Source organism: Dufourea novaeangliae, unplaced genomic scaffold (assembly GCF_001272555.1).
Source record: "Dufourea novaeangliae isolate 0120121106 unplaced genomic scaffold, ASM127255v1 scaffold235, whole genome shotgun sequence".
In the NCBI taxonomy this organism is placed as follows: Eukaryota; Metazoa; Arthropoda; class Insecta; order Hymenoptera; family Halictidae; genus Dufourea; species Dufourea novaeangliae.
The window spans coordinates 318538-340292 of record NW_015374123.1 but is presented as its reverse complement, the minus strand read 5'-3'; the positions used below and the strand labels follow the sequence as shown (position 1 = coordinate 340292).

Here is a 21755-nt window from a genome sequence, read left to right as displayed (position 1 = left end):
ATTATTTGTAGATTTAAACTACGAATGAAAAACAAAATTTGCATACTGTAAAGTGGTTTAAACTTTTATAAATAATAAATTCATAAATTGTATCAATGTACAAGTTTCTTTATTGAATTTTGAATATTCTAAAATGTGATCACCCCGGTAGCAACTTTCGAAATTTCGTAGACGAAATATTAGAAACAGACAAATTATGTGTTTATTGACTTAATTTTTGAATCCCAAATATTGAACATTTTATTCCCTTTTTGAATAAATCATGTTATTTCGAAGGAAATTGAGAGTAAATCTACATTTACGTCTCTATTAATAATTACTTTAAATTAAAAATCATACCCTTATTTATATATATTAGGAACAGAAGATCCCGGAACGGAAGTCGTTGTGTATGTCTGAAGCACTTCCAGTTCCTCGGACTGTAAGTTTTCATTAATCCAAGCGTCAATTACTGGAAGATTCTTCTCGCTCCATTCCGTTTCGTGTTTAATGATTTTTAATGCTTCTTCAATTATATGATCAGCAGTGTCGAATTCACCTTGACGAGTCGTGTACAAATCGGAAACCATTTCCAGACCTTCTTGGGTGTTGAAAGAAGAGGTCGCTGAATTTATTATTCCGTTCCAAAGATGCCTTTTGTCCTTGAATCGCTGTTTTACAACGTCCCAATGGTCGTTCAAGAAATTAAAGAGAGTAGTGTAACCAGCTGCACCGCCGGTTAACGTGCTGAATATAAGATGAATATCGGAGTCCGTGAAGTTGCCATTTTGATCCAGAATCGTCACATTCAACAACCTATATAATTATTATTCATGTAACCTTACAATATAATTAATCAACATGGGCGTATCCAGGTTATCAGTCGGGGAGGGACGGGGGAGGCAAATTTATCTTCAGGTGAATTTCATAATATTTATGTGTTCTCTTTTTTCCTTGGGAGGGTGGTAGGGGGGGGGGCAAATGCCCCCTTTTCTCTTGTCTGCCTACACCCATGTTATTGAATAAAGAGGTAAGACAATGTAATAAAAATGGTAACATAAGAAAATTTAGTGAATTCTGAACTTCTATATTACTTATTTGCAATTATCCTAATGATTTCAGTTTGTCTTTATGGGGTAACATAAAAAGAGGGAATCATGGTGATTGATACAGTTGACAAGGCAGGATAATGTTGTCGTTGACAATGACATAACTATTAACAAATATAAATAATTTTCAAAGGTTCATATATAAACATTTGAGTCAAATGAATCATAGGACATTCACATAAATATAAAGAGGAATTATTTTCTTGTGTTACGTATTTATCATATTCGAAATCTTCAATTTTCTTTGTTCCTCAAAGCACTTAGAATTGGATTAACTATCTTTAAGCAGACAATCATCATCACTATCAGATTGGCGTATATAGATAACTATTATATAAAGGTAGAAAAATCTTGTCGGGGGGGGGGGGTGACAAGGGCAATAGGAGTATTTTGCTAGCTCCACCTCCAGAACTCGTGAAATTAAGTAACAACCGAGTTCGTATTCTCAGTAACATAAACTGTGAAGGGATCAAGTATTTGAACACTTAACGACTACTTTGAAAAAAACCAGTTTTAAATAGACTCAAATCTAGACTAGAGATAGGCTCGAACTCTTTATAATTATTTAAAAAATGTGAGCTATACTGCCAAATAATATGTGAATTTTTAATTGATGGGATGATTAGAATCTTTTTCGAGTACTTTCTGTTCATCACACGATGTTAAGTAATCCGATTTTATGGACGTTAACATTGCAAACTATAGTGAAAATACGAACGTCTATGCCTTTGTAATAATGCGGAAGAAGGTGGGCTACAGTGTGAGTATTATATAGGATGTCCCATAATTCGTGGTGCAAGCGGAAAGGTAGTGATTCTCTGCGAAAAAATGAGATGAAAATATGGAATAAAATTTCGAAGTTACTTTGCTTCCAAGAAAATTTGCTATGAATTTCAATCAAGTATAGTATACACGAAGTGTACGTTCGCAGCATTCTTGTAGTTTCATAATTCTCTTACGGACATATGCATGTTAGCTGTCTGTTGTCTACCAATCAAATGACTCGAAATTTTCGAATATGTCAGGTATTCAATTTGAAGATATTTAGAGCCTTAGATTTTACATTTTCAGTAATTGCTCGTGAAATAATATTCTACGAAAAAGCTGCATCGATTCAATTCATACGACGAGAATTAAAAAACAGATTAATTCGTGTAATTCGATGTTCTTAGATACATTTTATCAATTTCACATGCACAATTTATTCATGAAGTTACGTTCACCGACGTTGATACATTTAATACATTATGGATAAGAAAGTTGATATACCTTTTTATTTTATACTTGTCTTTTGGACAGCCCGATAGGCTCTTCAACAGGTACGTTCGCTCATTTTGTTTCCTCTCGGGGCTGTTTTGTGGGAAGTTTATGACTCGTTGAAGTCCGAATTCCCACTCCTCTTCAGTGCCCCATTTGAACACTGGGCAAAGAAACTCATTGGCGACCCTAGACAGAGACAAAAAAGAACGAGAACTGCACATTATTAAAAAATAGAAACCGTCTTCTTTATGAAAAAAAATGGGACCCTGCAATGGGAAATAATATAGTCTTTCAATTTTGACGTAAATTTCTATGTGAAAACAAAAACTTCGTGGTCTGTGGATAATACAATTTCAGCTATAATATTTCGTGACTTTATATTTGTCAGGGGAGACCAGAGACAAACGTAACACGGGACGAACGTACCAACTGTTATAAAACAAATGCCAATCGCCCAACAGTCCTCTCCTCCCATCTTTATACACAAATTCCATCTGTCCTCCATCTCAGTTGTCACCAGCACGCAGCAGTAAGCGGTTTTCCTAATACGACTACCTTATTGAAATACAGTAGACTCTAACTATATTGCCATGGTCGGGGCTGTAGTGGAGTAAAATGGCAATGAGTTCAGAGCCTCCGCCATGATAAGTTCTACCGTTGTAGTCTCGGCCTCGACGCCTGCGCAAAAGCTGAATCGTGTTGTTACGCCGGCGTACGCAACGTGGTGGGAGAGCGAATTTGCTGCGCGTAAGTACGTGTGAAGGGGAAGTGCCTCACGTGGCAATATGTTTAGTGGTAATATAGTTAGTGTCCACTGTAATATGCCAAAAGCAAGTTTGCATTATCTCTTTCAATTTTGTAACTTTTGTTTCAGTTCCACAAAATCCTATGAAGGTCTTTGTATTATATTAAATAATGAATTCTTTTTCAGGTAGATATAACATTTTTCATGATAATGACTTCTGTTTGTCATACATTGACAAAAAGGCTGTTTTCCAACGAAGAGGAAATAGTTTTGCAATATTATTTGTTGTACTTATCTGCTATCAATTACGGTATGGCAAAATAAGATGTAAAAATATTGGCTTCCGAGTTGGCAATAAAGTATGAAGAATACATTCCTGACTCGTGGTAATAACGAATGTTAATACTACATACATGTTTGCATTCAAAAATTTTTAAAACTTTATATTATTTTTATGTTTATATTCATCTTTTCATTTATGTCAATGTCTATCTATAGATTAAATAAAAATATCACTTAAATGCATCTTTCTTTTTAGTTGGTTTGTTTCAATCTTGATGCGGTATTACAATCATCCCTAGGGGTAGGTACGAAAGTAACAAATGAATTATTTTAAAGAAAGTCTTATTTCAAAAAAACTAGTATAATATTATTTTAAAGTTTTAAAGTTTGATTGTGTTGGCCAATAATCAAGGTTTCTCGTCGTACAAGAATTTTTTTTTAAAATTCAACTGTATTCAAAAGTTACAAACTCAAAAGGAAAAATTGTTACGTTTGTCCCTGGTCTCCCCTAAAATTAATCAATGTATGTTTGATTAATTTCAAATTGAAAGTTGTTTAGTATATTTGATTTATAACGAAATTTTTCTATCAAGTCCAAAGATTAAAAGGTTACAAACCGGATGTTTGAAAACAAACTTTCTAACTCCCTTGTTTGGCCTAGTGATAGTACGGTGTGATATTCCTAGATGACTCTGCACGTCATCATCGATAAACATCTAATGCAAGTCAATGTCTTACATCATACAGAACCTTTGATACGATGACTCAAGCTTAGAAAGACAGTCAACTATGTATGTAAAAAATATTAAGGAAGTAAAATACGAACGGATTTCCTTTGTCCGGATCGTCGTCGGTCAGCCATTTCTTATACTGGTTTCTGGCTTCGTTAACGCATGGTTTGTAACCAGCACGACAGAGGAAGTGCTTCGCCAGACTCCGCATATGAGTTCTCCAAGATGGTTCGTTAGGTTGTACGGATTCATTGAGCTCCACATACAGAGGCGTCAGGAGGGTAAGTATATACGCCTGAAACAGCAATTTTTTTTAGAAATTATTCGCTTGTGTGAATTCTGTTGAGAATTTCGATTTTAAACAAATGAGATCATTACAAACATTATTAGAAGAATTATATCACATCGGTTAGAAATTCCGTGTATTTTTTGGTGTAAACGGTTTTACGTGTTTTATGGTCCCATGAAAATTTCTTATATTATTTTGTAGACTGTAGTGAAGTAATTTCTTAAAGAATTTTCAATAATAAAAGTACTTTACATGACATTTAACAGCTGTATCAAATTAATATCAAATTATTTCTCGCATGAAACTATTCAACTTTTATTTGAAATATTTTTCGATTTAAATGGGTCACCCTGTATACGCGGTGGATGTATGAACAAGTGATTGCAAGATGCGTTAAATTGAATATTAAAAATAGTACTAGACAATCCAGATATTATTGACGGAATGTGACGATGACTGTTCTATGTTCCTTGCATTACAATATTTGTAAAAATTTATCGTGTGTTTATAACATATATGTAAATAATTTAGACATCTCTCCCAGATTTAAAAGACGAACCAAATTTCGAGGGACCTGATATGAAATTAGCAATATAGTTACCGGATATAAAATCAACAGTCACGCATATCAACAGGTAATGTCAAAAGTTTAATTGCTTGATATAAAATCAACTGGTCTACAACAAAATTTTATTTCGCTTCTTTCAGAAACTCCTGAATGGAGTGATCAATTTCAGACAAAGCTCATTTTATTTGTTATATATTTCTGGAGGTACTGAACCTCAAAGTGTTAGTTTCATTTTTATTTATAATATTTTTTTCATTAATACGAAACTAAATTTATTTAGGGAAAAAAGCTAATTTGCCTTTCAAACGCTATAACTTTTTCAATTTTTCATGTTTTTTCTTTGAATTCGGTTCAATCCCAGCGTTAACTTTTTAACTTTAAAAAAAATTTTTGTTTTCTGCAATTAGATGTCTATGACTGATTGCACAGTGTACACCAATAGGAGTTTCATCGTCGAAGAGAATAACAAGCTTCTACGCGAAACAAAAGAAGTTCAATCTAAAACTAGCAATAGCAAGTTTTTTGCTTTAAATTCATTAATATCAGTCACACGAGATTCCCCTTTAAATGCAATGGTAACGACGATTCATGGCCAGCATAACAGTCAACGCTGTAATGCGTATCTGTTAAAACACATGCAATTATTTATAATGTACTGCGATATCCTGAAAAATTTATACATAATGAAAGTTTGGTTAAATTTCGACGTTTAAATATTGTCATTGTTTACAAATTCACCTCAAATTTAGGGTATACATCAGATCCTTCAATGCGTCTTCCAATATGATCGATCATCATAAAGACAGGTTCCCAAACTACGTGGCTTCGTTCTTCTTTTAAAGAGAGAGTCATATTCAACGCTATTCCGATGCAAAGTTCACCAGCGTATGCTAGATTCCAGGAATCATGAAGAAGTTTCGCTCTGGTTAAAGCAGGAATTGTTTCCCTATTGGGAGATCGTAGATATTGTGACAGCATTTTCCAGTTGCAGGGGTCGTAATTTACCGGGAATAATCCTATAAAGCAATTTTATTTAAATGCATTTCGATTAGAATTAGGTATACACGTTTAATTTAAAAGGGTATAATGGGGTAATAAGGGTATAAAGGGTATAATTAATATAAAAGAAAATATATGGTTACTTCAATGAACAGACGAGGATATTTAGTGGGCACGAACAGATACGAAAATAAATTTGAAAATTTTACTTCATAGTTAATTACTTTCAAATAACTTATTCTTCATATAATTTGTTATTTGAAGTAATAATATGAAACAATACAGAATGATTGAGAATACAGAAATTCTACTCGTGATGAGAAGAATATATTCGTTTTTCTGATTACGTTAAATGTCGTAAATCATAATTATTCAACGTAATTTACTTATCTAATAAATTATTCATCAAATAATGGTCATTAAGATAAAAGAACAGAGTAAGTAACAGATAAGATAAAAATTTTGTTTAGATTATTACTTGGAAATCGGTGTGGATGACGGCCATTTCCAATTTCGCGTTCTCACCGATTTGTCGGATTACTAGACGTCTCAATTAGAAAATTTATTTAGATAAATAGATCTTTCATCTAATAACTATTATAAATTGGTATCCAATAAATAAATATTGATAATTTCACAAGTAATGTAATGATCTGCAAGCGCCCTCATTGAATTCATTCGTGTAATTTATAAGTTAATTATAGTCTCGAAACTTTAAGTACATACGTTATTTAATATTAAACAAAATTCTAGTTTAATGAATGATTTGTTAAACAAGCGTGTTATTGAATAAAGGAACACAGATAATTCAAGAGAAGAATCTAAATAAAAAAGTTTTTAACCATTCCTTATATGTATTTCCATTTCCTGGTTTCCTATTGCCTATCGATATATTTTACGTAGTCAGTTTAATATATCTATAAATTATCTTTCGTTTAGTTCTATTGCGTTAAATGGAACAATTTCATTTGTATATTTAATAGTTGCGTATGTTTCATCTAACAAATAATCTTTTATGCAATACCTTCATCATTATATAATAACTGTTAAAAGTAATAAAATAAAATTCCTTAATCTAAGTAATTTATTCAGTTCTCTTACCTATTTCTTCAGGGTTGACAATGATGAAGTTATTTTTGTCAGTGATGTCTTGAACAGTGAGATTTTTCGGTTCATTTGATTTCGTGAGCCATTGAGGACATGGTTTGTAAAATTCCCATTTTTCTTGCGACACCATCACGAGTGGTATATCCCATTGATAGGAGATCTTAGGCGTCGAGGCTTGCGGTGTGTAAGGTAGACTCTCCCTAAGGTAGACTTTCTGTGAACATTAATACAAATAGTATGAATAACATTAATCCATTAATATAAAAATTGTAATATTAATCACATTCTCAAGTTAGTAAGACTATAACACTAATTTGTGTAAAAGTAATTGAAAATCTGATGAAAAATTATGTAATTTGGAAATTACGTATCATTTTGTGCGATTATGTTTTCTGTTAATTTAATTCCAAACATAATAAAATTACGTATATATATAATTGAATTAAGTACAATTTTATTCCATTATATGTTTTATTAGTGTCATATTTCCTATTTACTATATATTAACTGTTATTACAGCTATATCAATTACGATATTTCTTTGAATTATTTCTCATCTTAATAAACGGACATATCTTGATTGTGTAAGAGTCAATTAATATATTGGGTGCAGCTTTATTACAATTTGTGCAAAAAAATCATAGTGTTCCATTTAAGGAAAAAGTGCAATTGCAGTTTGCAAATGCACCGATGAGATGCACCGAGGAGCTTGTTAAACAATGTAAAATTTTCCTCTGTTATTCTTAACTTCACTTGGAACAGAGCTATAGCTTGGCCCAGTTACTAGAAGTACCCTGCGCAGAAACTTACTGAATACTTTTAACATCATCCTAGTAAAATACGTAACTTCAGGGACTAAAATGTTTGTTAAAGTAATCATCAATGGCGCAAGGCGATATGCAAATAGAACCAACAATCAAGGTTGTCAGTTGCTTAGTTTTCATTTCGATTACAGTTTATACACTTCTTTAAAATAGCTTTAATGCTGGCTCTAAAGATAAGAGAGAATTTTTTTTTCACTTCAAGGGTAGACACCTTTCTCATTGTATTATTGTTTTCGTAATCGCGCATCCGCCTATTTTGAATCACATTCACATGTGAGCATCTCGCAACAAGCTCACGCCAAACGTTAAGTTGAAATTTTACTGTAAATTCGTAGAAGGATGAGGTATCAAAAAATATTTCATTGATTTTCAGTCGTTTCTGTCATGGTCTTTATCTAAGAAATAGTTTAACCCATATTTACCCATATTTTCATCATTCTGCTACAACTACATATTCGATTACATGACGATAAATTCCTTTTCATGAAAGTAAATCTGAATACATTTAAATCTATAAAGAAAACTATATTGTCGGAAATATATTAGAAACGAATTAGTTTAATATGTAGTATACATAGACAATTGGAAACAAAATATACATGCTTGATTAATATTTATTCCAATCGTATCATATAGATTTCAAATATTGTTGTGCGGAAACCCTTTCACCCACTGTAGATTCAGAAACGAGTATCACTGGTTTGTTATTCTTCTATCATTAATTCTGTTATGTAGTTTCGTCATCTTTTGGTCGCAAAATGTCGCCCAAACTTCCCGTTTCGGAACGTAAGCACAAAAGGAAAAATACCTTTATCTATGACGAATGTAAAAAAAAAAACAACTTTTCATGTGTCATCGTGGAACAGTTTTTCAGCTAAATAGAAACAGATTTCATTTATAACGTTCACAAACAAATTTATCGCGCTACGTCTCCTTGAGATCGCTCTGTTATCCGTGCGAAAATCGTATGATTGTTCCGGTTTCGGCGTCCCTGAAGGAAGTAGCGGGGCTTTTGTTCGATAAGCTTACCAACGTAAGTGCACCTACCTGGCTGATGCTGAGCATTTTAGTTTCATAATCCCGTATGACCGTGACCAACGGCACTCTATCTCGAGTGACCCACGGTTCTGCGATGCTGGTGATCGTTAGACCCGGCGGTAAGCTGTTCGTTTCATTCGCTACGTCGTTCAGTCGGTTATAGATGTCATTTATGAAGAATGTTCGCTGGTTACTGTAATGAATTTTCATAGAAGAGATTACAGTAAAATTAAGTCGAAGTGAGGCACCGACACGAATAACCGGGAAGCAACCATTGTGTACTACTCAAAATTACTGTATTTTCAAATTAATATCTGGTCCCCAAAGCCAGAGTATATTAAAGCAGGAGCCTGATGCAGATAGTTAAAAACGAACGAATTTTTGGGAATTTATTGTGAATAAAATATTAAACCTATTTCTTTGAAACTTTGAGATTACTTTATTGTACAATTAAACCGAATAAAAAAATTTTTATTTTCACGACAACTCCATAAATATTATAGTTATATGTGCAGCCTGTGAGCTAAAAGGTGTTTCACGCCGGGGTACGTAACTTAAATAATATTCAACCAACTGACCCAGCATTGAATACACATATTCTCTAACATTTTCTTCACAGTATGAACCTATTTTGATGCTAAAACATGCAAAATTGAAAATATGCTTTTGCTGTGCCAACGCGAATTGTGTAAGTACAAACCGGTTACAATAAACAAAATGTAGTGCAACAGAACATTAAGCATGTCGTCTTTCGTTTCGATGTTATAAATGTTAGTAGTATTTTATTAAGTAGAATTATATGCTTCTTAATAACGTAATGATAATTAAAATTCAATAGAATACAAGAATTATAGGTTAGTTTTCCTAATTTTCCATTGTTATTCAGTATCAACCAAATGAAAGATAACATAATAGTTCGAATGCAGTGCTTTTTAACAATACCATCTGACAGATGATATTGCTGAAAAATTGAAAACTTTCTAATTTATGTTACGTTCTTTTAACACTAGAACGTCCAACGATAAACGCATGTCTATATCAATCGGTCGATAAACATGACAACTTTTAAAAATTTACAAATTTATAAATGAACGAATTTCTTCGCTTAGATATCGTAATAAAAGTTGCAAAAGATCTGAGAAAATGTAATGTTATAACATTTTAATCATCGTTGTAAGAGTGTAGGTACCGACAAGTCATATTGACTTGCTTGGTAGTTCTAGTATTAAAAATGCTGATATATGATCAATGATCTTAAACTTTTGAGCGGTAGTGTAAGAACTTATAATCGGAATGTAGATCTCATAGGCATACTTGTAGCGTATACAGATGTGTGAAAAATAAAGAAATAAAAGCTTATTTCTAATGTAATGAATCGTCTAACGATGAAAATAATATTTGAAAGTCTCAACTTGCACACACATCTAGCTTATTTTATAATTCGTATAAAAAGTAGAAATATTTTTATTTCTCGGCCATGAATTAAATTTCGTTAATTTCACAAGTTCAACTTGTGATGTGCAACAAAATTTCTAAGAGTAATTGAATTATGCAATAGAATTTGATAAGAATTTTCACCTACACTCTATTCCTAAAGTGATTACGTGACCTCGATGCCATTATTTTTCGACAGTTATTAGGTCAAGATCGTAATTTAACGCTCAGAGTTCAAGCTACTTCTATTTTACGTCTGTCTCCCGGTTAATAGGTGAAAACAATTACTACCTGTTCGATTCCTGTTGAATGAAATTTCTGACTCCTTTTTGGAACAGGTCTTCTCCGAGGGTATAATTGAACATCCGGAATATCAGTTCCTCTGCAGGAAAAAGAAAACAATTATTATTATTTTGCTTTCTTTTTATTCCTTTTTACTGATTCAATTTGAGTTAATTTATTCATTTGAATTGCTTTGACAATTTTTTTTATCGAAGATCATTTGTTTGAAGATAATGGATATTACATTATTCAGATATTTCTGGAAAATAAAATTCTGTTACTTTGAAGAACTGTCGTTCTTCATTGGAAGAGACAAAATTATGAAAAGTATCAGAAATTGAAAGCCATTGTGTAATTCATACTAGAAAAAGTAATGAAAACTGTACATTTAATAAATTACATTAAAAACTTTCTTTTTTTTAATCTTCGAATTTTTAGAACTTGTTTATCAACATTTTTTCTGCGACCTTTAGTGACCTTGAACGACTAATTGTTGAAGGTCGCTGAATTCGTTTTTACAGTGGCTATAGGATATCGAAAAAGAATATAACATTCCATTAAAAAAAAAGAAAGTTAACCTTCGCATCTCATTACCCCCTCCAAACAGAATAAAACTATTTTTATTATACACTGGTCCCCACAAAACTGTGCAACTTTAGTAAAGAATATTCTTATGACATGTTCAATATAACACAAATTATTAGGTGATAATGTTAGGTAGAACATCCTGTATATGTATAACGTAAGGGAACGCAGATCAACTCATGTTCTAAAATACGTCAGATATAAATGAATTGAAAGGACGTACTGTATCTATACTAATTTAAAACTGTTAAATATTTATTCAAAGAAACGTAATTGAGATTTTTAAAGAATCCAATTGAAACGCACTTTTCGATGACGTTGCTTCGTTCCTAATTCCAGCGACTCTTGAGAATGGCACAGTCTTTCCGAATTCGTAGTACAGGGAATATAATATCGTCATTGGCCACTTTCCTTCCATTTCTTCCGGGTTAAGCTGTAACAAATTACTTAATTTTCTATTTCCTTTTTCACCATAATCTTCGTAAGTATAAATAATCACGCTTACATTCACCGTTGCCATAGAAGCTAAGAATGAATTGAGTGCTTTATTGACTGGTGTATCGCTCCAACGGTATGGCGTAATGAGCTGACCGATCCATTGATAAAGAAGTTCGTAGGCTGTGTTCCAATAAGAAGGACTGCTTAGTTCACTTTCTCTGCAATCAAGAATAACTTTATACAATTACTCCTACGTTATATAAAAAATAATTTATCTACATGTTTTGCTTTGAGTCTCTTTGTCGGGTTTAAAGATAATTCTTTGACAGTTGATTATACAATGATCTATTAAATCGTGACATAACTAATGTGATTTTTTCCGTACGCATGTTAAATAAGAAGAAGCAATTAATTATAATAGCAAGCCTTTATGGGTATTTCACACACCGAATTGCCTTTCTGTTAATTACGATACAAATAAAGGCAACAACGTAATAAATACTTTTAGTGATGTGGATCGATTTACTACAGTTGACACCGTAAATGATACGTTTCGACTAAAAATTTCAGTTAGATGTGACAGTACGAAAATTTGCAAAGCAATTAAATTATCCTTCATTGGTTAAATTGTTATAAGAGTAGAAGTTCTTCCCTGATAGCTGATTGGTCGCCTCGTAGCTGTAGGTTTGTCGTATCCAAGCTTGTTCGTTAATGGATATTTAAAATTTTTTGCTTGTCATTTTCAATTGTTACGCGTTATGCGAAACAAAAATGACTTTACGTCGTCTTGTGGTACAAGCTGAGTGTCTATGGCTAAGTACTGCGTGCGAAAGATTAAATTGCAGATTGTAACATATACTTGAAAAGTTACTGATTCTAAAGGTTATTATTTATTTCGATTAATAATGCTGAGTTGAAGTATATTGAACTTTCCCGTTGAAAACTGCAATTTATTTCCGGACAACTTAATATATCTGTAGAAAAGTATAATAGGAACGATACGTACTTGAAAAGCATCAAACCCCAACTGTCAGAAGCTTTAGTAGCACTATATAGTGGAATCGCCATTAAGTCGAGTTTTGGCAACTCAATGGAGCTGTTGAAATAATCTTGCAAGTAATTCATGATCCTGACCACCTTATCGGGCACATCCTTCAAGGCGTCCAAGTATTCTTTCCGGCTCCAAACCTTAATTTCCAGTTTCTTTCCGTTCATTTCGTTCACTTCTTTTGTAGGAGAAATACTTTCGAAGTCCGATACGACTAAAGCCACTTGATACGTTGACATTAGCGGTGTTTCTTCAAAGTGGTCCCAGACTTGATCCGGCTTTCCGACTCTGTATGAAATTCAGAAAAAATTACCATACGACACAAGTTCACTGAATATTTTAGTAACTACTAATTGAACAAAAGCCAAAAGTTTTTGTAAATATCTGATTGAAATGCTACTTGATTCATTGTTAAAAAATAAGTCGAAATTACACTTCGATCGATCGGGATGTTCTATCGTGAAATCAGCTACAAAATGCACGAGGGATTGTAAAAATAGTAAACGTCTCGAAATCTAGCGTTTAAAATCTAGAGTTGTGTTAGTACTCGAATTATTCGAGTAACTCAAATCTCGAGTCAAATAATGATCGGTCGGTCGAGTCGAGTCAAGCGTTCGAATTCTTCAAGCTACTTGAAATCGACTAACTGTTCGAAGAAAGTGCGAGCTACTTGCAAAATTCAAACGGTTCGAATATTGGAGAACTCGTAAGACTTCGATTTATTTGAAAATGAATTTTCAGCTCGAAAATTGTTGAATTACTCGATACATTCGAGGAGATCTTTAACTTTCGAGTTACCCGTAAATATTCGAATTGCTCGAATTACTCGAATATTTAGCTATTTACTATCAAATACTGATCTAATTGTTAGAAAGAAAAATATAAGAGGCTAATTAAATGCGTATGATGTATTTTCATGTTTTCAACACGAAAACAAACATCCTTTACGTAATCAGTTAATAATTTTGTACGGGCAAAATTTTTATCTAAATAAAAATTTCGAATAATGAATAACGGAGGGAAAAATTTGATTTGTTATTCGGTGTTCGAATACAAAAGTATCATTTTTCGACGAGCGTCGAATAAATAAATTTATTCGGTGAGAATTATCCGACGAATAGAAGATACCTTTTTTATTCAAAGTGTTTTAGTCGTAGCGTTGAATGAAATTTTCTTCTTTTATCTGCTCCGTGTAATTCGAGCAGTTCGAATATTTACGAGTAACTCGAAAGTAAGAGATCTGTTCGAATATTTACGAGTAACTCGAAAGTAAGAGATCTGTTCGAATATATTCGAGTAATTCGAACATTTACAGGCTGAAAATTAATTTTCAAGTAAATCGAAGTCTTTACGAGAGCTCGAATATTCGAGCCGTTTGAGTTTCTTTAGTAGCTCGCATTTTTTTCAAACAGTTCGTTGATTTCAAGTAGTTCGGAAAATTCAAACGCTCGACTGGACTCGAGCAATCGAACCAAGTTCGGCTCAGCTTGTAAATTACCAGTATTCGGACACCCCTATTAAAATCATGTAGGTACGAAAAATTTGGCTCCATGAATTAGTCTCATATTTAAGTGTCCCAATTAGTGAGAAGCCCCTATAGTGGCGTAGTATTTAGAGGGTTGATGACTGCCATTGCATTTAAATCGCATGAGAAGAAAAAACCAAAGAAAAATTCAATATTATAATTTCTAACTTATAAGTTACTTACGCGTCGGTACTGCTTTCTAGAGGGGTGTTTGACCTAGCCGTCATGTTCTTCGGGCGCAAGACACTCAGCTTGAATGTTGCTTTGTAATGAGGTTCGTCCATGCACGGGAATACTCTCTGCGCGTGGTCCAATCGGAGGTTGGTAGCAACGAATGGACTAAATAAGAAGTGAAAATGTATATAGAAAAGTTACTTCATTCTGTTTCTAGCGAACCGTTTCCAATGTTTTACATTGAGCTTTTAATGTTAGCATAATTACTGTATCTTTCCGTTGGAATCAAGGTACTCGTTTTTAAATAAACCGCTGCTTTCATTGGTGGTGAGTTTCCCCTCGAAAGTGATGTCTACCTTACAAGCACTGCCTTCTTTTAACATCTCCTCAAGGTGGATGACCAATAAAGGTTTTTTTTCTGTTGGAAGTTCTTGCTTCGCTAAGTGGACATCCAAAAGCGGCAATCCTTTCTCCCTTTTTAAAATAAATTCACAGAATTTTATATCGTAGAACAATAGTGTTTCTACACAGTATTAGTCCATTAAGGAAAAACGTTCTGAAAAAACTCGGAGGAAAACATCTTGTTCGAAATCAGACTGAATCTTTAATTAGTGATTCCCAAAGTATGCGTCGACGTGTCTTGGAGGATCGTAGATTATTCGAAATTTTTAAGGCAAACAAGACTGCCTCCCTACTACATATGTGTTGTTTTACAGTAATATTTTGCAATGTGTAAGTTGTTAGCGTTGCTTTACAAGGTGATAGTTCACTTATAAGAAGCTGGCAGCTGGAACTTAAACGGATCAACTATTGAAACCTCAGTCTGAAATTTCATGAAAAGATGAATATATGCTGCTAATTCTAAACCTAATTCCATTCGCAATGTCAAGTGTGTGAATTTTGGTATAAAGATTAACGTAGAACAGAAAATGGGGGTGGCAGTTTTCAATTTGATCCTAAGATCTGATAAACTGTATAGTGGCCACCAATAATTCTGAGTATTGAAAAATCAAATAAATATGTAACTTCTTCAATGTAATACATTATTTATATTTTTTTAATCTAATGTAAATGCAGATGTTAGGTACATTCTGACGGTCACGTATACACAAATTTTAATACACTGGAAACACAACGAACTGGGGATGTTTGGAAACCACTGTCTTTAGTAGCATGTAGCACAGAATTCGACATTTTGTCTATATTATAATTGAGAACCATTGTAAATTCTAGTGAAATTGGATCAGTATCTCTGTTGAAACACCTTGTATATTAGGTAATGTTTTCCTTTTGTTGTCACTAAAAAATAAGAAAATTTATTAACCGTTTAAGTTCCACGAATTACTGCAGGAATCTGGTCGAAAAGTGACGAAATGTTCAATAAAAAAGCATTTTTCTTTTGTTTGCTATCGGAAAATACTGTCCCCTCACGGTTACAGCAGTAGTTGCGGTTTCATAATTGTATAGGTAACAATTAGCATTCTGACGATTCCGAATTTATGAAATGGTTTCACGGATCCATATCGCGAAATTCTTCGATATGGAATGCAAGCAGCTTGCTGTGTCGTACTTGAACGTTTAAAGTAATTTAAGTTTGATTGAATTCTGACCTTTCTTCAAACGACCCTTCCGTGATCGTAACACTAGACTGACGGATTTCCAGATGTGGATGAACGTTCAGACTAATTAGGTTGGTGGTGTTTGTCCAAATAACGTTGATTCGCACTCGACCCATAAATCTGTCATTTCCTATGAAAGGCTGAAGTTCCAGGTTGTAACTAGTTGGTACAACTTTGTCCGGTAGTCGTTGTTGATTTACTTTGAAATGGTAGACGTCGTTTAGGTCTATACTTCGTTTCCATTTTGACTGTAAAACAAACGACAATGAATTAGAGTAGAATTCTCTGTTATCGAATTCTCCATATAAGAATAGTTCTTTATTCCAAGATTCTACTATTCGCATACGTAATGAGATCAGTACGAGTGTACTTTTAGAACTGTTTACACAGAAACTTGTCTTGTAGTTTATGTACCATGATTTGTACTTTACGAAATATATATTTGATAAACAAAATCTCATTGTAGTATAAAAACAAGAATTTTCTAATTGAATAATGGAGTGTTAATTGATTATTGAAAATATTTTAATGTAAAATTATACGTGAACACTTAATAGTGAAAACAGAACCACGTTACTAAAACTGCTGCCAGAAACCAACAATTAACCAACCATCTCTTGTTTGAGTACAGAAGATTTGAATCATCAAGATGGAAATATAACATAGACCCTAACACGGTACAATGATATTGTTCTTTATATTTATTATTAGTATTTCTATCCTTTGTTACAAAGTACATGAATATTACTATCAGGAAATGATGTGTTCTATTGTTCGAAAATTCGATTATCCGCTCAATTACGTGTCCGAAGTAATTTCGTTACGGGAATGTCTACTGTATACGTACATGTAATATAATATGTGTACTTTCAGAATGTGCAAACCGTTCCAAGAATGTACGGGAAAGAACAATATAACTTTGTTGTATACAATTCGGAATTGAATTTAAATTAAAAGTGACTATTCTTAATTTTAAACATGCACGTTAAAATTTATTTGTAATTTTGAATTAGACCGTTGAAATTTAACTTCAAATCTGAATTCACAGTTCAAATTTAGATTCAAATTCGAATTTAGCCGTTAGAATTGCTATTGCACCACCCAGAACTAAACTTCAATTTCTTTGTATTTATTTTTAATCTTAATTTAAGGTAATTGGGGGAAGATGCCAAATGATTATAATTTAGAATTTATTCGGTAGATGGTAGCACAATGGTATCTACAAGTTCATTTGTCATGTCCGTTACTAAAATATTGCTTGGTTTTCACTTCCAATATACGTGTGTCTCGAACATGATTATATTGTAAATTGTAGCGTGTATAAGAATTTTTTGTTGCCGTCTAATATTTTGTATTTCAATGAAAACTTAACTTATTTTAATTAAATTTTTAATTAGACATTTGCATAAATGATGGGCGTACAATTTGACTTAATTAACAAGCATGGCATCTTCCCCAACACATTGGGGTGAGATGCCTAAATTATGTCGGGGTAGGGTACCATTCTAGTAGACGTTACAACTTACTTAATTCATTAAGGAATAATTTCCGTATTGCTTGTGATTGGTATTATGGCGACAAAAATGGACCCCAAGTCGATTGGATTTGCTGCATTAATTGTACAAAGTAGTTGCATGAGACTTGTCACAGATTTCGAAAATACTTCTAAAAATTGTGGAGAACAGAAAGTATTGTACCATACAATCTTCTGTTCTTCTTTCCTAAGATTTAATTCAAGTTGACATAGGATCGTGAAGAAATTAACGAATTAAGTTCCTTACATTGATTTTTGTTAATTTAATAATGTCCATTCCATAGTGTATTATTTAAGGAACAAATGAAGTTCGTTGGTTTCATAGAAATATGTTAATTAAATTTGTTATACATTTAATAGGAAACCTCAGGCATTTTCCCCCTAAGGGCCTTAATAGCTAAAATTCGATTTTGAATTTCACCATTGTTATTCATATTGAAACTTTACAATAATAAATTGAAATGAATTGAACTTTTCCGTAATAAGTTATTACTAATCACTGATTCAAATGTCGAAGACGAAGGGCGCAGATGACTTCTAAATTTTAATTGTCCGTGAGTGAAAATGGGCGTACTAGAAAAGCGTTCACGACGCACTTTAATGTAATGTTCATATAAACTTAGAATTTCGTGGAGAACAAGTTGCGATTTTATTAATGTTAAATAACATTAGCGGATTATGGCGGAAATTGATTAATATCATGCTTAAAACTAATTGCTTACATGGGGAAAGGCCTCAGTATCCTGTGGCAGGACCAGAATGAAAACCAGTCCAGCGATTGCTGCTATCCACCTCATCGTTCTCCTGTCAAAATAATAAATAAAACCGTTCAGACGAATTCAGTAAAACGAAACTGGTGTCGACAAGTTTTATATTTCAATTCAGAACACTTTTGTCGTTAGTAATTGAAGACCGTGGATGTTTGTTGAGATTAACCGTTTCATATTTCATATTTTAAAATTTTACATTGAAAATGGAACTGTCTTAAAATTAAGTGAGACCGAAAGAAATTCTTAATATGTAGGGTGTTTCACATCCTTAAATACCAAAAATTCGTGTAAGTAATGAGAAACTTTTAACAATGATGTACAGTAACTTTTATTTATTTTATTCGTGTTCAGTATTGTATATAAAAAGGATATTATTAATATTAGTGTATACGAATAATTTAGCTTGTACACTTGCATAGAAATGAGAAAGGAAAATATCAATAGTATCGATATACTGTGCATTTAAATTATTTTGCCCAGTACAATGTAAATATGTACAGAATGCTCTATATCTATTAGCTTGTTATAAAATATTGAAAGAAAGTATTGGCATTAAAATTAACATTAATAAGTGTTGACATCAATATGTCGTTTTTACATTATAATTGGGAGTTATAATGAGTGAAACACTATGCACACAGTAAGAACTATCATAGAAAATGAATTCAATTTACGTATTCTTAGTACCATAGTTTTTGTACACTTGTTTTTTAATATTATTATGAGCAAAAAAATGAATATTCACTTTTTCAAGTATATTCTTTGTACTATTAAGTACGTAAAATATTATTAATACATGACAAGTACAATCTATGTATTTTGTCGGCCGAAAATTTAAAGCAACTTTTTAGTATGCAAATCAAGTACATCTTTTTAGTATTTACTTACAAAAATAATTCTATTCTATTTTCCAAATAAAAGCACTTTTTCGGTCATTTTGTTATGTAAAAAGAATGCCAAATTAAAGATATAAACATGACTGTGCCCCCTGTGACAGCCACACTCATACCAATTAACAATCTTCTTGAATTTCTTGTTTCGGATACTTTTTTTTTGACATGTCATTTTCATGCTAAGAAACAATGTTAAAACACAATATAATAAAATGATGTTAGCAAATGCTTTTTATTATTATTCATAAGTAGTTCAATAAATATTAAAAAGCTGTATTTCGTAAACATATTGTATTTGCTGAGGAAAAAATCCCTAATAAGTAGCTTAAATTTTCGGCAGTCAAAGTAGAATGATCCTTAACGCCTGTATCGGGTAATCTGATAGAAGACTGAAAGATGTAATTGTGTGTAGTACTCATTAAACTTATGAAACAACTGTTAATGCTAATAAAATATTTTTACATCAATGGTTCAAAGGTTGACATATTTAATTACTTTCCTGCACTGATATTAAAGGTTAAATTTAAATTTTAGTTTGTCCGTAGCAACTAAATTCGAACAAATGAAGTGTGAAGTCATTTAACATTCCAATGGCGGTCATACTGATACCCGACTGAAAGATTCTTTTCAAACTAATACTATCTATATTTTAAAAACAAATAATTAAAGTATCGGAATACCCATCTAATAAGAAATAATACTAAAAAAAACGATTACAGAATCATCAAAAATATAAAGTATGCACAGTCTTGAGACTGTTAAAGCTCGTTAGCGAATACTCAGCCTACCGCGAAGCAAGAAAAATTCTGTGAAATCAGCAACCCCTCTGAAACATCACACTTTCTTCGAAAACAACAGATGTCCCGTTAGTTATCGACACAACTGTAATCGCAAAGTCACCCTCCATAAAAAAATATCAATTTCAATCGAACTATCACAGTAAATAGCATACTTTCGATTCAGCTCAGAATCCATGAAACACTCAGGCTTACTTCGCGATTCTCATCCAGCACGTCCGCACTTGCATGCGGTAGGGAACGCTCTGACAGTATCAATTCACAGACGGTAACTAACGATCACCAAAGGTTTCGATCTATGGTATCATCGGTGTGACCTTGATACAATTCACCGACAAAGATATATGCTCCAGCGAAAACCGTAGGACCGGCAAGGAACGCGGCCCCGAGCCGACTGTTCAACTTCTTCGTCCTCTTCGGTGCACCAATATGGCCACCACTGGCAGCAAAGAAAGAAAAACAGGGTGAAAAGATGGAAAAAAAATGTCGCCCGGCGAGCAGAGTGAACGTGAACGACCACGTAATTACCGATTCAAGCCCGAATCACGGATTCAGATCGTTTAGATCCACTTAACCGCGTAATATGTAGATCGTCCATTATCCAATTCCACGCGGTAGACGTCACAAAAGGGACTCTAATCGTAATAGTAACCGTCGCTGACGGCTGAGAAGCCAACGTCAATGGCCAATACTGAAAGCGTCAATGGAAATTGTGATTCGGTGAACCTGTTCGTGTATGGCACCGTTGCGTGCGGTCATTGTGGATTGGTTTAAATGGATGAAAAGCTGGCGATCTTGGCCACGCGTAAGATTTCAATTAGAACTGATGGGATGTTTCTGTGGATGAGGTTCCTGTGTCGTTAGTGGGGCAACTGGGTCACTCGTACTGTTCAGCGGTGGATAAAATTTTAATTAATTTGATGAACCACAGGTGAGTTTATCAGGTCATCCAATTATGTTGCTGTCATAATTTATGTGCTTAGTTTTCTATGTTTATTACAGTTATCGAAGAGTTTCGTACTCTGATTTTCATTCGAGAAACAGAATTATTATTGCTGGTGTATACAGTGCGTTTCAGAAGTATAAAACCGTCCGAAGCTAGTCTTATATGTTTCGGCTGTGAAACTATAACGAAACTTTCATGTACTTGGTTCCTTAGAGTTTCAAGTATAGCGTACTATCTGCAAATAAGCATAATTTCAACCTAAAACAAAATACGTGAGTTCACATTAATGAGTAAATACATCTAAACTGGGCCTGCAGGGTGTTCATCGTAATAATCATCACGATTTTTCAGAGTTAGTCAGTAATCAATCAGCAATGAATTGCAATATTAAATATTGTCAGAAATCTTTTTCTCCGATAAAAAATCAATGTCACCTTCACTTTCTTGAATGGCACCGTATAATTCTTTCTATCTCGTATTGTAAGTAGTATCGAAAAAAATTCAGTGATTCTTACCAAATTGTCTGTCTTTACTAGTTTGCTTAGAAAATCATTCTTAAATGTAATAATATTGTTTATTAACTCGTATCTCAAACATGAACGTATATTCACATGGTAACTAAATGTAAACAGTAAACAGACTTGTCATAAATTTGACTTCTCGTTCATTGTGCGTAATTGTTTTATTGTAGAACACGTGATATGTGAAGCATGTCGCCATCATGCACTTTCATGTTTGACTCATGCGTTACTTGGAAGGATCTTATTAGGTACATTTAA

At 33.0% G+C, this 21755-nt stretch overlaps 1 protein-coding gene across 2 annotated transcripts; it reads right to left on the bottom strand.

Moving 5' to 3' along the window:
* Positions 1 to 230: 230 nt before the first annotated feature.
* Positions 231 to 20379, bottom strand: LOC107191216 (aminopeptidase N). 2 transcript variants are annotated; one of them, XM_015580203.1, is made up of 15 exons: positions 20226 to 20379; positions 18293 to 18374; positions 16028 to 16284; positions 14685 to 14891; positions 14427 to 14582; positions 12677 to 13006; positions 11738 to 11888; positions 11539 to 11665; positions 10657 to 10747; positions 8941 to 9124; positions 7064 to 7283; positions 5702 to 5979; positions 4202 to 4401; positions 2358 to 2534; positions 231 to 795 (listed from the first exon to the last, which is right to left on the bottom strand). In XM_015580203.1, the coding sequence occupies exons 1-15, from the start codon at positions 20258 to 20260 to the stop codon at positions 342 to 344; spliced, it is 2949 nt and encodes a 982-aa protein (XP_015435689.1). In that variant the 5' UTR covers positions 20261 to 20379; the 3' UTR covers positions 231 to 341. The 2 variants fall into 2 exon arrangements, with proteins under 2 accessions (XP_015435689.1, XP_015435690.1); XM_015580204.1 differs by having other exon boundaries at positions 232 to 795; positions 20186 to 20379.
* Between the last annotated feature and the right edge of the window lie 1376 nt (positions 20380 to 21755).